Genomic DNA, 20153 nt, shown 5'->3' on the forward strand with positions numbered 1-20153 from the left:
CAGATTTACATCTGAGCCGTAGTTAGATTGGTTGCTAGATAGTTCATCCTAGTGCTGTTGATTTGTGAAAAGGAACATTCTCGTTATAAGTGCGCTACAAGTGACTTGATAATTAGGTATTTTTACCTAGTTACTAGTAAGCTTCTACACATAGTACCTAGGTAGTGTTTAGTATCAAGGTAAACATTGACTCTAGGACCTCACAGCTGCCGACCGAACCAGGCCACCAGAGGTTGCCAGTTTCTGGAGGTTGGATTTGAATGCACTGAGACGATAGTGTATGTCGTGAACTTGATCAACTCGATAAAAGCCTCACGTCATCAAGCAGATGTGGGGAATTGGTGTGGTGTGGTGGGGGTGAGCCGCCGCAGCGCCCCGCAGTCTGGGTAGGGAAGTGATGCGGGACATATTAGTTAATAGTGAGCTAACTAACTCCATTTGGTGGTGAGATATCCAGCTATGTAGTTTAGTTAGGTACCTAGGTAGTTATGGGGATGGATCCAATCATATGTGAGTTAGTTAGTAACCAATCGGTGCCCCCACTTCCCTTCCCTAATCGATACTACATATGTATCTTGAGGTACGTCATGCAATGTTTCACAAGACTCCCCTTGCCTATGTAACCCTCTAACCTGCAAAATCGGCAGGTACTGTACAGCTAAAGTGAATGAAAAGAAAAGTTAACACGGCACGAAAAAAGAAGTAAAACCAAAACTTTCTATCGTATCACATTGTATCAATCATTTACAGCTTCATGGGTATGTACTATATACTCGTAGGCAGCCTTTGCACCTAGGGCACCCAGGTACAAGGTACTAATTCAAAAACAATTCTACTTCCTTCTCGGGTATCATGGTAGTTCTCTTCTCCTTTTTTTGGCCTCCCAGCTCAACCTCCTCTAACCCTTCGACGGGCTCTAACCGCCGCGAGCTCCTCTTGCTCGACCCAGAGCTGGACCGCGATATCCCATTGCCTCGTAGAAGCACCTCTTGGCTCTCGCTTGCGCCTCGGCTCCTTCCGGCCTTGGCCTTGTGGTCTGGGTCCTCTTCTTCGTGCGCCTCTGGGACGCTGTTCAAACTGTGTGCCCTGACCATTCCTGCTGGTGCCTCCAACGTCATGGCAGGTGTTGACGTAGATGTGGATATGGAGGTGGCTGTGGTGTTTGTCGTAGTGGTGCTACTGCTGACGCTTCTGATGATGCTCGCCTCGCAGCTTATCTGTCTCGACGAGAGAGAGTCCCCTCTTGGCCTCGGCTGCGCTACGGCTACTGACCCCGCGCTGATAATGCTGTCTCGCTGATCCTGGCTGTCCTCCCAGCCAAACTCAACACCTAGTGCCTTATTGATATCCTCTTTGGAGTAATTTCCGGCGCTTGATCGTCGCCGAATGTACTCATCAAACTGCGTATCTCGCTTGTGGTCATAGCTGCCATGACGCGACCGTGATTGGGCTTCTTCTGGCGAGGGTGCCGCCGGAGTTAGGGAGGAGCGGTTATTGAGAGTCATGGATAAGTGTCGACTGGCGGCGGACAAGGAGCGTGGCCGTGTGGCCGTGGCTGAAGGATTCGTGGGATCATACATCGTAGGTGCTTCGAGCCACGATGCGCGGTAAGCCGCCTCCTCGGGCTCCTCCGCGCTGGCGTAGCCGTACGGCTTGGCGTTGTAAGGACTGTGGTAGTCATCGTACTCGAGTAGGCGGCGGTAGATGACGACCGAGTAAAATGTAGGGATGAGGGTGAAGGCTCTGATGATTGGTTAGTTATTTCCCCTATAGCGCACCTATATCGGACCCGACTCACATTATTATGCAGTCCATCGCTATACCCGTCAATGAGTACTTTCTATCGGGGAAGCGGGTGTAAACCACGATATCAAGCGCCAAGACGGCGGACGCGAGGACGAGGTTCATGATGTTTGCGAATAGTAACGGCAGCGGCGTTAACACCTCGGCGATATACTTCGCCACCGATACAAATATTATGATGAGCGAAACGAAAGAGAACACCACATTAATGATTTCCCATCTGCAGCAACTCAGGTTAGCGTTACCAATCTTCATGGCAACCTAGGCCTGGCCCCCATTTTCGGGACCCAACAACTCTGAAAACTTACACGAACTCTACCATAGGAACGTCTCCCTTGTTCTCCTGCTCCTCCCAGGTGTAGACCGTACGTGAAAGTCGAAATGAGAACAAGCCAACGATTCCCAGTAGAAGGCCTATTTGGATAATCCAGCATGGTATGAGCAACCGCTTCCTCCATTTTGCCCTGCTGAATTGCGCATTATCCCTGTGTTTGTAGTTCATCGTCGATATTCCCTGTTTTATAAAGCCTTCGGTTCACCCCTTATCCACCGGGGGTTCCTAGCACTACGATTATATTTCTGGCTCTGAGGTGGAGAAAGGTGAGTATTTTCCCTCCTTTATTCGGTAAGTGTAAGGGGTTCGTATTTATAAGGCTAAACTAAAGCTGCACCTAATAGTTATCGTTGTCGTCGTTGAAGTGGTGAAGATTAGATTATGTAGCAAATGTTGAACGACATCTTGCGAAGCAAGTTCGGGTGGGCATAGGGGCCATCATATAAAGATCACCAGGCAGAAAATTGTGTAGGAAAAAGCAAACGTGATATCCCAGGAACATCCATTAACATAGCCTCAGTCCATCCACATGGCGCCCGGTGCATAAGAGACTTACGCCAAACACATTGGGTCTTTTCAGCCCAGTTGCCGGGTCCCGGATCAGGCAGACGTATGTATCCACTTTGCTGGGAAATAACGAAATAAACGCCATTGAACCATTCCAATGCCCACAGTTAGCCAATGTGCGTCGGCACCAAACCGCCCTATGCTGTTGGGTTGCCAGCAGCACCTGGCTTTTTTCGCCAACAGGCAACAGCCATTGGATCCAGGAGATAACTATTTCGTTCCAGCAGCTAACAACCAGCCAGCTTCCCCTAGTCCTAAACCTAGTTCATAAACGTGGAGTAAATTACCATGTAGGACTTTTGGCTCGCTAAGCCCATACAGATAGAAAATAGGGCTTGGGAAATGGGGTTGCGGCTGAGTTTTTTCTGACAGGAGAATCCTTAGATGCTAGGACGGGCCTAAGCTGGTTTTGGGCGGTTTGGGACGAAGCCATCCAATGGTTGGTGTTCTTGTTATGGGGACGTTGGAGGGAATGGATGGATGAACTGTCAACTGTGTAGGGATGGGACGACGAGAATCGAACGTGGAAAAGCTAACCTGGCTCCTCCTACTTCTTGATATGTGCTAGTTATGTACTGTACGTACATACATCCAACTTGCAGCTCATCATCTATTCTATTAGTGTAGGTTAGTTAGTTCGTTGGTTAGTTACTAGTTATGCATTAACAGAGATGTTGATGCAAATGCTCATGTGCGAATTTCGGGCTTTTCCCCTCAAAAATATCTGCATCAAAAACACAAGACAGAATAAAAATAGAAGGAGTAGTTGATCGCTAACGAACAAGCAATATTCCCCTTGCTTGAGTTTTGAGATCACCCCTTGAAGGTACGAAATTAATACTCCGAATGGTGATGTTTACGAACGATCTACTACCTAACTATGTAGTTGTGCATGCAGTGAGTGGGAACTTGGAAGATGTGTGTATTGTATTGTACCTACGCTACACTATGTAGGTACCTACCTATTAAAGTGCAGTACCTAGGTAGGTACTGGATCAAAATAAACATCACAGCAATGGATTTCGGGCTGAACGGATGTAACTAAACAAAACCCATCTATGTATGTATCCAGCTTCTTTTCGCAGGCAGCCAGCTAACCTAGAGGTAACTAGTTACATCTATTCTAATTATTAAAACACCATTCGCCGGTCCATAGTTAATGCTTCAGTGCTGTTGTAACTTGTACAAAAGGAACCTAACCCACATAGTTACCTACATTAAAATAAGTGCTTGCTGCCTTCAGCCACAACCCATGCCGCGGCATATGCTAAATTTAGAAAAAAAAACCCCCCCCAAAAAAACCCACGGTGCAATGGGGACCATCCATCCATCCATCCACCCCTAATCGCCTAACTATTATAATCGACTATCACAATGTTATTCATGTTGGCCATAGCTGGCTGGCTGGCTGCTCAATGTTCTTCCGAACGGGGCGCGTTTATGGATGGGATTTGTCAGGTTTCCTTATTACAATGAATGCATAAAGGGGATACATTAACTATGTACATAAACTACATAGGTGCCTGCCTGCCTGCCGTATGGGTTGATTCTTTCTTTCGTTTTTTTTTCTCCTCGGGATTTAATAACGTTAACTAAATTCATCGTTAACTATTAAGAGGTCATGGCGACGGGAACTATGTATAACTAAGCGATGCAAGAGATTCGATGTTCCCTGGTCTGGTCTGGTCTGGTCTGGTCTGCCTAGTTATGTATCTGCCCCCAGTAACAAGAGACAGGGCACGGTGAAGCGGCAGGAATGTTGGATGAATTAAAAAGAAAAAAGAAAAAAAAAAGGATGCCGCTCCCGTGTTAATTCTTCTTTGCATCGTTCCTTATTAGTTATTCCTTGCTTCTGCGTTCTTCCCTCTTGGTTATCTTACCTTTTCCCTTTCCCTTTCCCTTCCTCCTTTGCGGTTTATTGGTGCTATTACTGTACGCCGTACATGCGCCATCTACTGTAGTTATACGCCATGCTTGTATGCCAGTTCGCTTTATCACGGGATGCGGGTTGCGGGATGCTATCGATGGATTAACTACCAACTAACTAACTAACCTAGTAGTTATCCAACCTTAATTACATTCACGATTGGCTCGAGTAAGCGCCCGCTCTCTCAACGTACACCAAGACCAAGACCAAGACCAAAAAAAAAAAAGGAAATGGAAGAAAGAAGCGTCGACGAATAAATAATAATCCACCGCTTCCAACTGAGTAAATGGAATGTTGTGGGGGATCCAGTCGTAAAAGCATTGAACTTCCTCGTTCCCTACCTAGGTACATAGCAGTCAGTTACCAGAATAGTTAAGAGAGGGATAGATGAAGACGGAGTTATGTGCTAAAAACAAACTAGACGCCGGTGATATACGCAACTATTGCGCCTATGAGCTGCGCCTTGGCTTTAGACCTTCAGCTGAGCTAAAATGGTGTTTACTGCATGCTTAGTATGTACTATGTATGTACTATGTATGTACTATGTAGGAGGGAATCAAGTAGGGCACGAAATTTTATTATACGTATAAGTATTATACGTATGATACATGTATTTACACGGTATAATGATTCGTTATACGTATAGCGGAACGGAAGAACCCTCCCGGGCCCACAAATAACGGGGTTATTCACATTTCACATATATATCTTCGATATTTTCCCTTAACTTTCAGCATTAATTGTAATAAATTTCAAAAAATCTCGAAAAAGTTTTCAAAAATATTAGTAAATAAATAAGTAAACAAACAATTTATTACATAATCGAGATAAGATAAGAAATGAAGCAAGGAAAGCTTTGGACTTAATGGTAAAAAGATGGAAAATGGAAGGTTTGTATGTGATAATCTACTATACGGTATATTATACCACTTTAGTATGGGTATAATGGTATAATTCGGTATGTATGAATAAATACCGTATAATGATTAACTATACGTATAGTTTAGTGCCCTAGAATCAAGAATCAAGAACCTGCCAATTCCCAGGTTATTATTCAGCCCTGATCCATGATACAAGTGAATAATTACAGGGGTTGCTACACGTGTAGGTCAGGTGTGCATCTACGACTGGAGGGAGAAGCATTGAACCCTACTCGACTTGACTTAAAGGGTGATTTTTTGTAGATTATCAGATATTCACAAATACTCTAGGTATAAGTTCAAGCTCGGCTCGATCTAATTCGAGCCCTAAGTTTCCATTTCCCATTTGCCCATTTCATTACCCATCCGCGCTCGTTCGCCTTCGCTCCCCCGTCGATCCCCCTCCACCCTTCAGTGCTTTCTATAAATTATATCCATCCTTGACGCCTGGTAGTCATGCACCATTCTGTATAGGTGGTGGTTGGTATCAATTGCAATTCGGCCGTAGAATGAAAATGTCGGATGTAACGAATTGGTCGTACGTAAGTTGGCAGAGATGTGGACTGGTAGGTATTCTTCCACGCTTGTCTTGTTGGCTCTCCATCCGAAAAGTACTTGTTTAGAGGCCAGCGTCCTTGCTGGCTTGGTAGACGTTGGCGGCATCGAAGGGGATGACTTCGCCGTTGGCGGTCGTCATGGACGCCGATTGGACTTGGGCGTCACCCGCCTGCCGAGAGCGGATCTTTTGCGAACGAGGGACTTTCTCTGGAGTGGAGGTTAGTACATCTACTGAATACATGACATGTCCATCATCTGATGATCAGAGTTGGATCTTGGGAGATCAACGTACTAAGTTCCGCCATCGCGACGGTGGTGAAGAGAGCGAAGATAGCAACGGAGAGCTTCATGTTGACTGATTTTTGGGTTTCGTCGTTGGACTACTGGTAAAGAGTCGTTTTGTTCTTTGTTTAATGAAAGAATGGTAAAGGTCGGCCGGCGACGAGCTTGTGCGAATATGCTGAAATGAAATGAAGGCTGATCAACTAGATTACTCACAGAGGATGAAGAGGAAAAGGGAAAATCAAGAAAAATTGGCACTGGACTAGAGGCCCTTTTGTAATGGCGATTTCATCCTTATCGTATTTTCTTATTGATACATTACTACGCGATGACGGACGCATCTGGATCGTCATGAATTTCTTGACGGATCTTCGACATACGCAAGGCTACTTGAGACACGCGGATAGGTGATTTCCCGTCAGCGGTGCTGGATCGGGTAACGAGCTGCGACTCCGCCTGCGCCGCCTTGACGTTGGGTCCAGGCCTTCCTCTCCTCTCTTTTCCCCAGGGGGGCTTGCTCGAAGAAACAAACAGGACTGAAAGACAAGAAAAGACAAGACGAGACAGGCCTTAGCACTAGCTCATACCCGACCATAAGGAAGACCCATTTCCCCAAGGGGTTATAGATCTACCGACAAGCGGACAAGATCTTTGAAAAGAAGTTTAACGAGCGGATCGGGCCAGGTAACATTGCTGGGTTGGCGAGAAAAAGGATTGGGCGACGAGCTTCCGGAAGGCCAGCAGGCCAGTTTGGCAGGCCGGGGTATGAGACGACGCTGTGACAGATTGTAATGCTTGTTTTTGAGCCGCGCTTGGTGTTTTGCTATGGAAAGGCTAGGTTACGAGGTGCGATGTAACGCTGCAGTCCTATTAGTATGAGAGAAACAGCGAAACAAGCTTGGCATCGAAGAAGCCGATCAGGGACGGCACTGGGGATCCCGTGTTCCAAGTGTTCCAAGATGAAATACCCGGAGATATAACAATTAATATTTCGTGTCTATTTCGTATTTCGCTTTTACATGTAGTTACATTCTTTTGTTTTGTTGTTATTTTGTTTGGAGGTGCACGCACACTTGCACTGCCTAGGTTAGCACTGTTAGGTACCTACTTACTACTAGTAGTAGATAGGTATCTACCCCAGAGATGACTCGTCATCAGAAGCCAGTGCGTTCTGACCCTTCTAATCTTTGAACCTTTTATCGATGCGAGAAGGATGAGACCGGATTAACTTCTTTGGTGTTTGAGAGAAGGAGAAAAAAGAAGAACCTTGACGGCAATCAAATCATTCCTGATGTTGAAGCCACTAACCTTAGCACATGAAATAGTAAGAGCACAGCCACATTCACGTTACACTTTCAATCACATACATTTCTACATAATACAAGCCACCACAAGTTTTTCAGTTCCTACCTCAACATCTTCTTTCTTGTACCACGATGTCAATCGTGGATATTGGCCATTTGGCAGATCTTCAACATGCTAGACACTCCATCACACTTTCCAATGGCAAGCGCCTTGTTCTCTTCCGTCTACCAAAAATTGGTCGCATAGGTGCCATAACACCTCCTACCGCAGAAGACTCAGATTCATGGACTTATTATGCCATGGAGGCTGAATGCCCGCACGCTGGTGGGCCTATGACGGATGCGCATATAGACATCGAAGATTCATCCTACATTGCCTCCTGTCCCTGGCACGCATATGATTTCAACGTAGAGACCGGTGAGTCAAGTTACGGCATCAAAGCCTGCACCTTTCCGGTTACCGTGCAAGATGGACGCGTGGCGATACGCATCCCCGAGGCCCAGAATCTACAGCTGGTCAAGGTCGAGCCTGTAAGCGAAAAGGTGAAGTTCAAACATGGCCCCAGAGTCGAGCCTTCAGGTTCTCCAACGTATCTTGGCGAAGATGCTTCCCTTTGCGATTGGTGTGTTCATATTTTGAATACGTGCAATCCCGAGCACAAAATCGAGCTTACCACTCATCTCTTCTCTCTATTCGCTACGCGCGAACAAACTTCTTCACCCATGCCAATCGGGGCTGACACCGTGACTCCTCCCCAAGAGCCGCCGAGGCAAAACCTAACGCAGGTAGAGCCAGGCAAGATGCCCAAGGCGGGCAAGGGGGGAAATCTGAAGAGCAGGATCATGATGCTCCATGCTTTGGCTAATATTGAACAATGGGCTATCGATCTCGCTATTGATATCGTTGTCCGATTTGCTTCATTCCACACAGCCATATCCGATGGCGAGGGTACTGCACAGCCATTGCCGCGGACGTTTTTCTATGATTGGCTCAAGGTCGCCAACGATGAGGCAAAGCACTTTTCACTTCTGCGAGCAAGGCTGGAAGAAATGGGGAGTCGCTTTGGCGCATTACCAGTGCATCACGGTTTATGGGAGTCCGCCACCAGAACAGCACACGACCTCCGTGCTCGAATAAGCGTCATCGCGCTAGTCCACGAGGCACGGGGCCTGGACATCAATCCTCTGACGATCGAGAAATTCCGGAACGCAAAGGACGGCGAAAGTGTTGAGGTCCTGGATATAATTCATAACGACGAGATCACGCATGTTACAACGGGACACCGGTGGCTCAGTTGGATCTGCCAACAGGAGGGTACGGACCCTGTGCAGGTCTTTCGGAGCAGTGTGCAGAAGCATTTTAGGGGGGCTGTTAAAGGCCCGTTTAACGCCGAAGCGAGAGAGATGGCGGGTATGGATAAGAGTTACTATGAAGATTTGCATGGGCAACCATGGAAGGGGGAGATTATTGCTGGTGGATGATGTGTCTTCTGCAATCATGGACTATTGATTCCTAGTGCCAGACCTTGGTTTGGGGGTTGACCTCTGTGAACAAGCGGGCAGGCAATGATCACAACCACGTGGGCTGCAATGTAGGTTTGAGTGGCGTATCTATGGATCATCGCTCAATTGTATACCCTAACACAACTATTTGGATACGTAGGTATCTAGGCTCCGTGCTTCCTAAGTATGCAGTTACTTCCATTGAAGTCAGCAATGAGGAGTGAGAGAGATGCATACGATGATGTGTTAATATTTGTGTACTGAATCAAGCTTGCATGCTGCCAACGCCTTCAAGTTTGAGCATGAATGATACGTACTAGTTACCTAGGTTAGGTAAGATTAGCTATTCTTAGTTTGGGTCGGCGAGAGATAACTACATATGTACCTACATGTAAGTGAGGCTTTGTTGGATAAGGTCGGTTTATTATGCAAGTTGTGCAAATGGAATGCACTGCTAATCGACTGCTAATCGACTGCTAATCTACAAACTTACTTCAAGGTTCTCCAACAGAAAGCGGGGTGATGAGGATATGTTTAAGTGCATGTGGTTCATGGATTCTCCATCGCGGCCTAAATTATTAATTCATTTTCTTGCCTTTCCGTTTCTTTTTCTTCTCTTTTCTTCTCTTACCCGCCGCCGCCGCTAGTTTCCAACTTGCCCTCAAGTTTTATAGTTCCCAGTATAGGTATCTATTTACTCCATGTGTTGATTCGTTCTAGTTCTCGTTTCTTTCTATTGTCTCGCTTTTCTCAGGTATTCTCAGGTATTCTCTTGGCGTCTGGGCAGCCTACCTATCTAGGTACCTAGTGGCCGTCACCCAACAGTTTCCTCACTCAAACCTACCAAGATTCGAGTAACCATAAAGCAAATATGGCGACTATCGAACATTGCCTCTACTGCTTCGAGACTCTGGCTGCGCATCTCGAAAATCGCAAGTCTATGAGCCTTAAGGAGATCCAAAAGACTTGGGCTAAATATAACAATGATCTAGAAAGTAGGGCAGGGCAAGCCGCAGACAAAACAGAAAGTCTCGAGAAGCGCATCCCAGCCCTCAGACGGGTAGTCGATTCAGATGCTTCCGAGTTAAGCAGTTCATCTTCACCTTCATCCGGTTCGACCACGTCCCTTAGCACCGCCACTCCCGCAACTTCTTTAGACTCTCTTCCAGACACCGAAGACGTAATCACCAAGTCGCCGCTATTCGTGACATGGAATACTGTGTCTCCTCGCTCGGGAAATACTTCTCTGAGGGGTTGCATTGGGACGTTCGAGGCCCAGGAACTTGATGAAGGATTGTCGTCCTACGCTATCACTTCGGCTGTGCACGATACCCGATTCGATCCTATTTCCAAGCGGGAACTGCCTTCGCTCGAGGTCGCCGTTACCTTGCTGACCAACTTTGAGGACTGCGATGACGCAATGGATTGGGAGATCGGCACCCACGGTCTACGCATCAGTTTCACGGACCGCGGTCGTCGCTACGGTGCCACTTACCTACCGGATGTTGCTCTAGAACAGGGCTGGACGAAGGAGGAGACTTTGCTAAGCCTCATGCGCAAGGCCGGGTGGGTTGGTCGGAAAGAGAAATGGCAGAGTGTGGACCTCAAGGTGGTGCGCTATCAGGGCAAGAAAAATTCACTGCAGTACCCCGAATACAAACAGTGGCGGGACTGGGTAAATGAGGCGGATGAGGCCGAGGCATAGAGACTGCAAACAGAACCCGCACACAAATGTCTACGCGAATGAGCGAGCAAGCGAACGAGTAAGAAATGAGAGAAGTATGCATGCATGAATGAAGATGGTTATACTACAACTGCATTGGACCGCATAGGCAATTCCCTCCGGTAAGAGGGAAGGAAGATGGGCGGGAGTCTAAGAGTACGGCGCTTGGGAGCGGTTAGGCCAGATGGGTCATTTTGACGATACAGGTAGATCTGGGGGTTTGATTTTTTTGATGGTGAATGGTAATGCTAAATGTTTTCTCATGCCAATTCAACATACTATGTAGCTGTCGAATACCCTTCGTCGGCGTATAGTGCCTCCCTTCGAAACGAAAGCTTTAGTCCTTTGCTCATCCCTCGGTAAGATGCAATTTCCGTGCACCTCCCCTTTCGCTATATTAGAACTACGAATGGAACTGGGTAGGTCGCAAAATCGTACACAATGCCCCATTCTTGAAAGTTCGTCGACCTATCGATTGCCTAGAATCGTTTATCGTCAATTATTATTGAGCGGATAGGTTGTATAATGCAGATGAACTTAAGCTATCGTGATCAAACAAGAAGAAAAAGGGGGGAAGGGGGGAAGGGAACTACTTTTAGTTCAATCGAGATCTCATGCCAACGAGTGAGCAATCTAGGAGAGCTACTAGATTGAATGTTCGCCCTAGAACAAGGTAAAGAATCGAGATCGATGAACGAGCCCCCTTAATATAGAAATTGGAGACACCCAAATCCAACTCAAAACCAGCCCCCTCCATCCCTTGGTTGCTCGACCGACCAACAAGATTTATGTGCCTGGCATGTCTCAGTGTCTTGGTGGTTCTCGCCCTAAGCCACGGGTGGATGAGAGACTGGAGAATGGGAGAGTATATATATGGATGTCTCTGAAGCATGTGTGTCCCTACATTCTTCTCCGTCGATTTCCATCCCCTCGGGAACAGGGAAGAACGGAGCATAGGGGTGGGCCTTGAGCATCGCCTGGGTATCGGTTTCGAATTCCATGACTGAGGATGTGATATACTCACGATGCCGCCCATGAAATGGAAACTTTTTTTTCGTCACACACACTCTCTCTCTTCTGATTGATTGTCAGGTCATTCGCTTGTTCGTCGATCTTTTATACGACATAAACATTCATTTTTTTTATTTTCAATACCATTCTTTTTATCTTTTACGATACAGACACTCGCTACGCCGCTGAACAAGCACAGCAAGCAATCATGTCGTCGTTCTCCCCCTCTTCTTCTTCCCGCCCCCCTTCCCGCATACTGTTCTCCATCGCGAGCTCCCTGCTCATAGGCGTCGGGCGCGCGGCTACCTTCCCGAATGTCACGACCACAACCATGAGTAGTGGATCGGTGAACAACAGCAGCAGCAATGCTACGGCTATGTTCAAAGATGTGTCGGCGGTACTCTCGCTCCCGCTCCGCCGTGTCGAGAGCCGCGGCGTGGGGACCCCGAGTCTGGCACGCCGGTACTTTGCCACGGAGGTTTTGGGCGTGTATGGGGCTGCGTATTTCGCCGAGTGTAAGTTTCTCCATTTATCTTTCCCAAGATTACCCACCCCAATAGCAAACGAGAAGAAAAAAATGTCGGGACTCGAACTTCATATACGAGCATGACTAACACGATAAGCAGTAACCATCGGCACCGACGCCGCAAACCCGCAGACCGTCGACGTGCTCATCGACACGGGCTCCTTCGAGCTCTGGGTCAACCCCAACTGCTCCGCCACCGACGTCACAGAGTACTGCGAGGCCTTCGGCCACTACGACCCCACCCTGTCGTCCACGGCGCAGGACCTGGGAACGGGGTTTGGGATCGAGTATGGTGAGGGGAGTGCGTCGGGGAGCTATTATACGGATGATGTGTTTATTTCTGGTGGGTTTTCGCTTTTTTTATTGCTTTTTCTCCCCTTTTCATTGCTAACGCCAGAGATGCAGGTGCAAGAATCCAGGACCAGCAGTTCGGCGTCTCGAATTCGTCCAGTGATGTCTGGTTCGGGATCCTGGGTCTAGGTCGTGGCCAGGGTGGCGGCGTCATTGATTATCCCTCCGTCGTGGACTCGTTGGATGCCCAGGGATACACGAATAGCAAGTTGTTCAGCTTGGATTTGGGCGGGCAAAACGCGCCTTCTGGTGAGTGTCTATCAAAGTTTGCAAGAAATTGCTTGTCGCATGGATGGATGAGTGTATGCTAATTAGGGAATATCAAAAGCTGCCGTCACGGGAGAAATGGTCTTCGGTGGCGTCGACACTAATAAGTATGTCGGCAATTTGGCCAAGATTCCTACCGACCCTTCTGATCCGTAAGTTGGCCACCTTTTCCCCCCTTAATTTATACATACCTACATTCATATTTCAGGCTGACAGTCTAACCTCCATCGAACCTAGGCACTACGCAGTAACCCTCACCTCGCTCACCCTCAACCCCGACCCCAACACCAACGCCCCCGTATCCCGCCGCCAATCCCCACCCATCACCGACCCCAGCTTCCCCCTCTCCGTCGTCGTCGACTCCGGCACCACCCTCTCCCTGCTCCCCGAGTCCCTCGTCTCCGCCATCGCCGCCCAGTTCCCCGGCGCCCAGTCCGACGACAACGGCGGCTACACGGTGCCCTGCGACCTGAGGAACGGGACCGGCACGGTGGATTTTGGGTTCGCGGGCGATGGGGGCAGCACGGTGACGATCACGGTTGGCTACAGTGATTTCATCTGGTATGGCGGCGATAGCTGCTTTTTGGGTGTGTGGTATACGGAGGATATTGGCGTGTGGATCTTGGGGGATACGTTTTTGAGGGGGGCGTATGGTAGGTCGTTCATTCCTTTTTGATTTCCCTGCTGTAGTTTCTTGTTTCCGTCGAGGGACCGGAGAATACTGACCTTGTTACAGTTACGTTCGATCAAGACAATAATGCGCTTTACATGGCAGAATACGTCCCCTGCGGCGACGGATCGAACTTGGTTCCCGTACCTGCTGGCCCCGATGCGGCGGCTAACATTCCCGGCTCCTGCGATACTCCGACAGTGGCCCAACGGCTGCCGGTAGCGACAACTACTCTTGAGGGTGGTGGGATTGATCCTGATTGTACAGATTCCCCAATGCTGCCGCCTCCTGCTTCTACTGTCGACAGGGCGGTTCCTGGGCCCAATTCTCCCGACTTCCGCGACGAAGATTGTGATGAGAACGAATCTGAGGAGCACCGCTTTGCCTACTCTATGGACTACTCCATCGGCTACTCCATGGGCGAAACCTTCACAGCGTCAGAGACATTTACGAGCACCTTTTACCGGCATTTCGAGTACACGATGAGCGAGCAAGTCATGACTAGTCACGAAATGGTCGTCACGACCTATTGCCCCGGCGACATCGTCACCCCTCCCGCTCCAGTTTCTCTCCCGACTCCAGCTGCCGCCAAAATCGAAACGACCCCAACTACTATCGCAACACAGACGAGACCCGAAATCGACGTGACACGCGTAGCCGCAACCGTCACACAAACACTGGTCACGACAGAGCGCTGCGAAACCAACACGTACACCATCACGTCCTGCGACTCCGTGTCAGCAGCTGGCTGCACCGTCGGCGCCATCACAACCGAAATGGTGACGATACTCGAGACGGTGCACGTGCTCGCGCAGCAGAACCCGAGCTTGGGGCTATCGACGTTCCCGATGTCGCCGCCTACATTCACGCCCTCGGTGTCGGTTTCTGTGTCTCTCCCGCATGATTTCAACCCTTCCTATCCCACGCCGCAGTTTTCTGCTGCGCCGAGTATTACTACCACCACCCGTTCCACGTCCTTGCCAGCGCCGGCGCCGGCGCAAGAACAACCACAGGGACAACAGCTACCACAACAACAACAACAGCAGCAACAACGTCCCCAACAGCAACACCCAACCATCAGCCCAGGCACAACCATCAACAACCTAACCTGGACCTTCACCAACACCACCGCTCCAAACAACGCCATCGCCGGCATACCAAACTTCGCCAGCAGCAACAACAACAACAGCAGCAATAGCAATAGTAACACCACGATCAACGCAGGCATCGCCGTCGCAACGCCCACGCGCCCCAACCCTAATGTCTACTCGTACTCGCGAACCAGCACGGCTACGCCGGCGGGGCAGAGCACGTACACGATTCCCATTGCTAGTTCGGGGGCTGGCAGGAGGGGCACGGGGATGGGGATGGGGATGGGGATGGTGGCGGTGGCGGCGTTGGTGTGGGGGGTTGTGTTATGATGTTCATGATGCTTGTTTTTTGGGGGTTGCTGCGCTGCGTTGATTTGATGTCTTGTGTTTTTTTTCTGTGCGTTTGGCCGATGAAATGAATTTATGATTTTTTTTTAAAGGGGGGAATAAAAAAAAGGGGGGGGGATGTGCGATAGGTTGTAGGTCGGGAATTGGACTTGTGATACCTAGGTAATGTGAAGATAGGGGTAGATGGGATGAGTACGGGGATTTGAGGAGGAAACTGTAAGGGTCGTTGATCGGGATACCAAGTAGCAGTTCGGGATACCTTGGGTAGGATAGATAGGTGCCTAGTCCTTCGATGGAACAGCTATTAAGAGGTAGATATACGAATAATAGAGATAACTAGTAGTTTAATCATTTCAAGCTGTTTAGTTTGCATATGTGATGAAAAGACCCGTAGTTAGATGTCTGAATGTGAGCATGTGCTGTAGTAGCTGGTCACGCGGTCCGGAGGGCGAGCTTTCTTCAAACACTACATCGACACAAAGCTTAGGATAGTAATCGGCAGGCTTTCTTTACATCATGAAAGAGGGAAGCCGGATAGAGATAACCAAAGGTAGGTATCTAGGTAAGTACCTAGTCATTGTAGGACCGTACGAGACTTACCACTCTACGGATATGTGAACAAGCGGCCGCGCGCGTATGGGAAGAGTACCGAAACACGCGATGCATCGTTTCTTGGACCCTAATTGATTCGGCGAGCCCCTATCCTATGCAATGGAACACCGGAGTACACCTAGGCAGGGATTGATTGTGAAACTTCCTCCACCCGCAAAGCTGCACTTTTATGCTTAGAATCCAACTAGATGTGAAGCTTCACTTTTGGAGATTGGATTAGGTAGGTCTGCGAAACGGAGGTCTTGCTGTTCTCTCTTTAGGTATAGAAAAGGCTGAAGGGTTTCTTGCAAAGTCATCGGCGGGTTCATTGCAGCATAATGGATACCTAGCAGGCCATCCACATTTCACCTTGTTCGTATCATACATAAAAGAAAGGAAGCCGCACTAACCTCTGAAGCTCATATATAGGTATCCATCAGGAGAACTGGCAAGCCATTCTCGATCTCACTTACCCCAGAAAGTTATTGTTCTACCCACTACCTAGGTACCCAGGAACATAATGGACCAAAACAAACCTCCTCCTCCTCAACGCACATTCACCCACCCCCAAGGCCTCCCCACAGGACGGGGATGACGAAGGGTATGGTTTTATTCTGGAGACAGGGCATAGTGGGCTCGGGCTACCTATGTAGGCTACGTACGATGTGCAGACGGGGACGGCGTGGAATCCGCTGGATGGATGGACCGTTACTTTACTTAGGTAGGTACAGATAGAAACGGCCATCTTCGAGAGCCATGATCGATTCGATCGATGTTAGCTTGGAGCTGCGAGAGAGATACCCTGTTTGCGTCTTGCACGCGATTCGATTACCTGACGACGGGATCACCGCCCCCCGAGGATGAGAAGGGGCTTTCGACGAAGCTGCGCGCTATGCACGGGGGCCTGTACCCAACCCGCGCTCTCACCTGGTGGTAGCCGATGACCTGGCGGCAGAGATCGCGGCGCGCACCTGGATCGACCAGACGTCCGGTCTTGATCGCGGCGAGCTGCTGCGCATGCCTTATAACCAGTAGCTGACGCAGGCTGGGAAGGAGGTTGTGGCTGCCGTTAGGAAGATTAACGAGGGGGGGTTTGTGGCGAATACTGCACTGGAGGAGGAGGTGAGGGTATTGGGGGACATGGGGGATGCAAAGAAGTCGAGTAGGTAGTAGTACGATATACTCGGACCCGACGGTTAGGTCGTGGTTGAGGGAGCACTATCCCTCGCTGGGCGATGCATTGCACACCCTAAGAAGCAAGTATACAACAGGGTAGCTAGAGGCTATGAGGTTGATTAGGCATACCTACAGTACACTGCGATATATGAGAGAGCGTTCGAGTGGTTCCCAGGTACCTAGTCGGAGGGACTGGATTTCCCTGGCGACGAAAGGCAAGAAAGAATACGCGGCCCTACTAACTAGGCTAGACACGTCAGTCTATGTAGAGTCGCCCTCTCCTCTCTCAAGCGCGGGTGATGAAACAGACGTAAGGCGTGTGGCATATGCTGCTGCTACAAGGCGCAGAGCAAACAAAACATCGTCGCTGCGCGGGGATCTCTGGCATACCTACTTAGGCAATCCCCGGAGCCTACGGAGGCTGCATACGTCCTTACATATAACTATATAGCCCTCTTCGTCATATAGCCCCTCCCCCCCCGCTCCCATGCAAAGATCTCTGCCTGGGCTACCCCCCCGGGTAACTAGACCCTTGACATACCTAGCACCTAACCTAAAGTCGCTCTTAGTTTGAAACGTCAAGCCATCCCGTCTTTTTTGTTTGTTTAGCCATTGTACATAGTTAGTTATTGGGATTTGCACGCTGCTTGGTCCCAGATATATACATACTAGGTATCTTACCTTGCAGATCCGGGGCATAGGACTGGGCAGGGCTGAGGTCTAGAATTACGTACCTATGATTTATGCTGTTGCTTGCTCTTATGTGTGCGGCGAGAAATTTGACCACGTCCCATTCATCGACTTGATCTGGTAATCCACTATTATGCTATAACTAAGGTATGTATATGCAGATGCATTTTTGACATTAGAAGCCTTGCTTTTACCATGTCCATTATTCGCACGGCTCGTATACTTCGTATAACTAGCATGTAAACCTGAATTACCTAGTCCTCCATCATTTAGTTGTTTAGAAATCAACCACCTCAATATCTTATTTCGCGTTCGTTTTTCCTCCTTTAATAGCTTTTGCTATTATTAAGGGGTCTCAATAACAACATGTGCCTTAGAAAGGAAAAAGAAGATACAATATCTGGGATTACCAGATTATCATCGACATTAGTATTATTCATCGGAGCGGACGACATGCATTGGATGCGTTGAAACACCCTCTCCAATTCCCGCAGCCTCACATAGTCAGGTACGAACATAAAAGTATGAGTGTTCGAAAGTTCTTCAATGTATTATGGTATGTAAAGCGAGCGACTCGTAAAAAGAGCCGAAATCCTTTTAGTTTTAGCATCTCATCTCCAGCAAGCCTTCATGTATGCGCATCCACGCCAAGCAGCCAGAATGCATCTCCCCAACCGTAGACAGAAGAATCGCAAAGCCCGTAAACCCCAATATGCGATCTGCTTGCTTTCCTTCATGCTAAACGCCTGAATCCTTGGGATATAATATGTCGTTTGAAAAGAGTGCAAGTTCTCATTCGATTTCCTCGCCTTGGTACCCAAGTGCTGACTCCTAAAAACACACAACTCACTTGGGGTTAAGCCTAGTGGATCACAACCATTGTACTTAGGTACCTAGGCTGAGAATGATTTGCTTCGTTGATTCGTAAGATCCTCCAATAGTACGGCACTGTTGCCCTCCGTGCACTGTTCCGTGCATCGTGTCCAGTTTTCTCTCTTCGGAGAGTCCTGGGGGATGAGAATGATTTTCGCCTGATTCATTATAGCGATCGTATTAGGCAATAATGGAGAATATCCCTCCCTACCAACATCGCAGACTTCTCCAGAACCCATCTCTTCCCCTCATGCCGAAACCGAGTCGTTGGCCGTCGCCGAGTCGTGGTCCTCGCATCAGGCCCGAGCGTCCTGGCTTCTCCGTATCCGTATCGCGGTCATCGCTGCTACCCAGGGGCGTGAGGGGCTTTGTGACACCACGGCGATCCATCTCGGTGTTGTCAAGAACGCCCATCTCGGCTAGACGGCGGCCTTCTACAACGCGACGTACGATGAGAGCGAACGTCTCTTCAATGTTGACCTCGAGGCGTGCACTTGTCTCCATAAAGCCGCATCCACGTTTGCGTGCCCACTCTAGGCCCTGGGCTGCCAAGACCTGTCGTGACTCTTGTAGGTCACACTTGTTACCGGCGACGATCTTGACTGGGGGGATCATCCTCGCACCACTGCCAGCGCCTCCCATTCCACCGGGCCCTCTTCTGTTTCCAGCATTTAGGCCAGCCTTCTTCGCCCGCGCCGCATTATCTAAGCGCGTTTCCGATTCCATATCAATAAGATCGTTGAAATAATTCAGAGCGTCGAGACTATCGAGCGAGGTGATATCATAAACTAGGAGGAAAGCGTCGGCGCTGAGATTCGACGATGCCCACATGCCGCGATACTCTTCTTGGCCGGCAGTATCTGTCAGGGATAGGTGATAGGTAGTACCATCGATGCGTCGGGTGATGCTGTAGCTGTCTTCGATGGTTGGATCGTACTCGGACGTCCACTGTGAACGGACTAATCGTAGGGTGATAGATGACTTACCACAACCGCCATCACCACATATCGTAATCGATATAGGTACGGGTGGTTGTGGAGCCGAAGTGGGTTGTTGCTGATGTTGTTGGTGGTTCATGGTTGCGGTTGTGTCCGCTCGTATGCTCGCACCTATTCCCTTGCCTTTCTCTCCTCGTATCAGTCCTTCCTGAAAAGGCGACAATATGTTCTTCGAGCAGCAAAGTACGTGTATGTGGGTGAGCTGTTAGTCCCAATATGGCAATAGCCCTGCTAGAGGTGAGTACTAGCTAGGGAGTGTGTAGAGCTCGTTCTCTCACGGTTGTTTCTTTACTGCCAAGCAGGGACTGTATGCATTCGAAAGGAGCTCAAGAGGGCAAAGATAGCTGCAAGGAAGGAAGTTTCGCTTGACTACAATTTCTCCTTTTCTCTTTTTTTTTGCTTTTTCTTTTCTATTTTTCTTTTGGGGCCCGACCTTGGATTCCCTAGTGCCTGGTACCAAGAGAAACGGCAGGTACAGGATATAGGTAGGATGCGAAGCAATTAGTTCTTGTAGCTAGCGTAGCTCCACTTGCATCCAACAGCTTTCCTTCGTTTCAGTCTGACCGCCGTTAAATTTGACTTATAACACACGTTTTATAGCGGTCACAGGAAGTGAACCAACCCAGTAGGTGCCTAGTAA

The 20153-nt window shown here is 48.8% G+C and overlaps 6 protein-coding genes across 6 annotated transcripts; 3 read left to right on the plus strand and 3 right to left on the minus strand.

Annotated features, from left to right (window-relative positions):
- Positions 1-627: 627 nt before the first annotated feature.
- GGS25DRAFT_79734 (uncharacterized protein) lies at positions 628-2553 on the minus strand. The gene is made up of 3 exons (XM_049266029.1): positions 2112-2553; positions 1799-2023; positions 628-1743 (listed from the first exon to the last, which is right to left on the minus strand). The coding sequence occupies exons 1-3, from the start codon at positions 2303-2305 to the stop codon at positions 816-818; spliced, it is 1347 nt and encodes a 448-aa protein (XP_049112162.1). The 5' UTR covers positions 2306-2553; the 3' UTR covers positions 628-815.
- A 3617-nt stretch (positions 2554-6170) lies between these two features.
- On the minus strand, positions 6171-6459 carry GGS25DRAFT_526129 (uncharacterized protein; the record flags this gene model as incomplete). Its single annotated transcript, XM_049264922.1, has 2 exons — positions 6171-6316; positions 6402-6459. The coding sequence occupies 2 exons, from the start codon at positions 6457-6459 to the stop codon at positions 6171-6173; spliced, it is 204 nt and encodes a 67-aa protein (XP_049112163.1).
- Positions 6460-7352: 893 nt separating this feature from the next.
- GGS25DRAFT_79772 (DUF455-domain-containing protein) lies at positions 7353-9352 on the plus strand. The gene has a single exon (XM_049266030.1). The coding sequence runs from the start codon at positions 7828-7830 to the stop codon at positions 9175-9177; it is 1350 nt and encodes a 449-aa protein (XP_049112164.1). The 5' UTR covers positions 7353-7827; the 3' UTR covers positions 9178-9352.
- Positions 9353-9675: 323 nt separating this feature from the next.
- GGS25DRAFT_79860 (AMMECR1 domain-containing protein) lies at positions 9676-11279 on the plus strand. Its single transcript, XM_049266032.1, has 2 exons — positions 9676-9884; positions 9953-11279. Exon 2 carries the CDS (start codon positions 10070-10072, stop codon positions 10901-10903), a length of 834 nt encoding a protein of 277 aa, XP_049112165.1. The 5' UTR covers positions 9676-9884; positions 9953-10069; the 3' UTR covers positions 10904-11279.
- Positions 11280-12049: 770 nt separating this feature from the next.
- On the plus strand, positions 12050-15536 carry GGS25DRAFT_79858 (acid protease). Its single transcript, XM_049266031.1, has 6 exons — positions 12050-12447; positions 12559-12801; positions 12864-13058; positions 13138-13228; positions 13314-13729; positions 13813-15536. The coding sequence occupies exons 1-6, from the start codon at positions 12141-12143 to the stop codon at positions 15165-15167; spliced, it is 2607 nt and encodes an 868-aa protein (XP_049112166.1). The 5' UTR covers positions 12050-12140; the 3' UTR covers positions 15168-15536.
- Positions 15537-18441: 2905 nt separating this feature from the next.
- Positions 18442-20069, minus strand: GGS25DRAFT_79945 (ras-domain-containing protein). Its single transcript, XM_049266033.1, has one exon. It carries the CDS (start codon positions 19590-19592, stop codon positions 18723-18725), a length of 870 nt encoding a protein of 289 aa, XP_049112167.1. The 5' UTR covers positions 19593-20069; the 3' UTR covers positions 18442-18722.
- Positions 20070-20153: the final 84 nt, after the last annotated feature.

Source organism: Hypoxylon fragiforme, assembly GCF_022984875.1.
Source record: "Hypoxylon fragiforme strain CBS 206.31 chromosome Unknown GGS25scaffold_10, whole genome shotgun sequence".
In the NCBI taxonomy this organism is placed as follows: Eukaryota; Fungi; Ascomycota; class Sordariomycetes; order Xylariales; family Hypoxylaceae; genus Hypoxylon; species Hypoxylon fragiforme.

Coding starts and splice junctions, on each gene's coding strand:
- GGS25DRAFT_79858 (XM_049266031.1), top strand. CDS start 12,141: ATGTCGTCGTTCTCCCCCTCTTCTTCTTCCCGCCCCCCTTCCCGCATA. Junction 12,448..12,558: donor GGCTGCGTATTTCGCCGAGT/GTAAGTTTCTCC, acceptor CACGATAAGCAG/TAACCATCGGCACCGACGCC. Junction 13,059..13,137: donor CGGGCAAAACGCGCCTTCTG/GTGAGTGTCTAT, acceptor GAATATCAAAAG/CTGCCGTCACGGGAGAAATG.
- GGS25DRAFT_79734 (XM_049266029.1), bottom strand. CDS start 2,305: ATGAACTACAAACACAGGGATAATGCGCAATTCAGCAGGGCAAAATGG. Junction 2,024..2,111: donor GTTCCTATGGTAGAGTTCGT/GTAAGTTTTCAG, acceptor GAGTTGCTGCAG/ATGGGAAATCATTAATGTGG. Junction 1,744..1,798: donor GCGATGGACTGCATAATAAT/GTGAGTCGGGTC, acceptor ACCAATCATCAG/AGCCTTCACCCTCATCCCTA.
- GGS25DRAFT_79860 (XM_049266032.1), top strand. CDS start 10,070: ATGGCGACTATCGAACATTGCCTCTACTGCTTCGAGACTCTGGCTGCG.
- GGS25DRAFT_79945 (XM_049266033.1), bottom strand. CDS start 19,592: ATGAACCACCAACAACATCAGCAACAACCCACTTCGGCTCCACAACCA.
- GGS25DRAFT_79772 (XM_049266030.1), top strand. CDS start 7,828: ATGTCAATCGTGGATATTGGCCATTTGGCAGATCTTCAACATGCTAGA.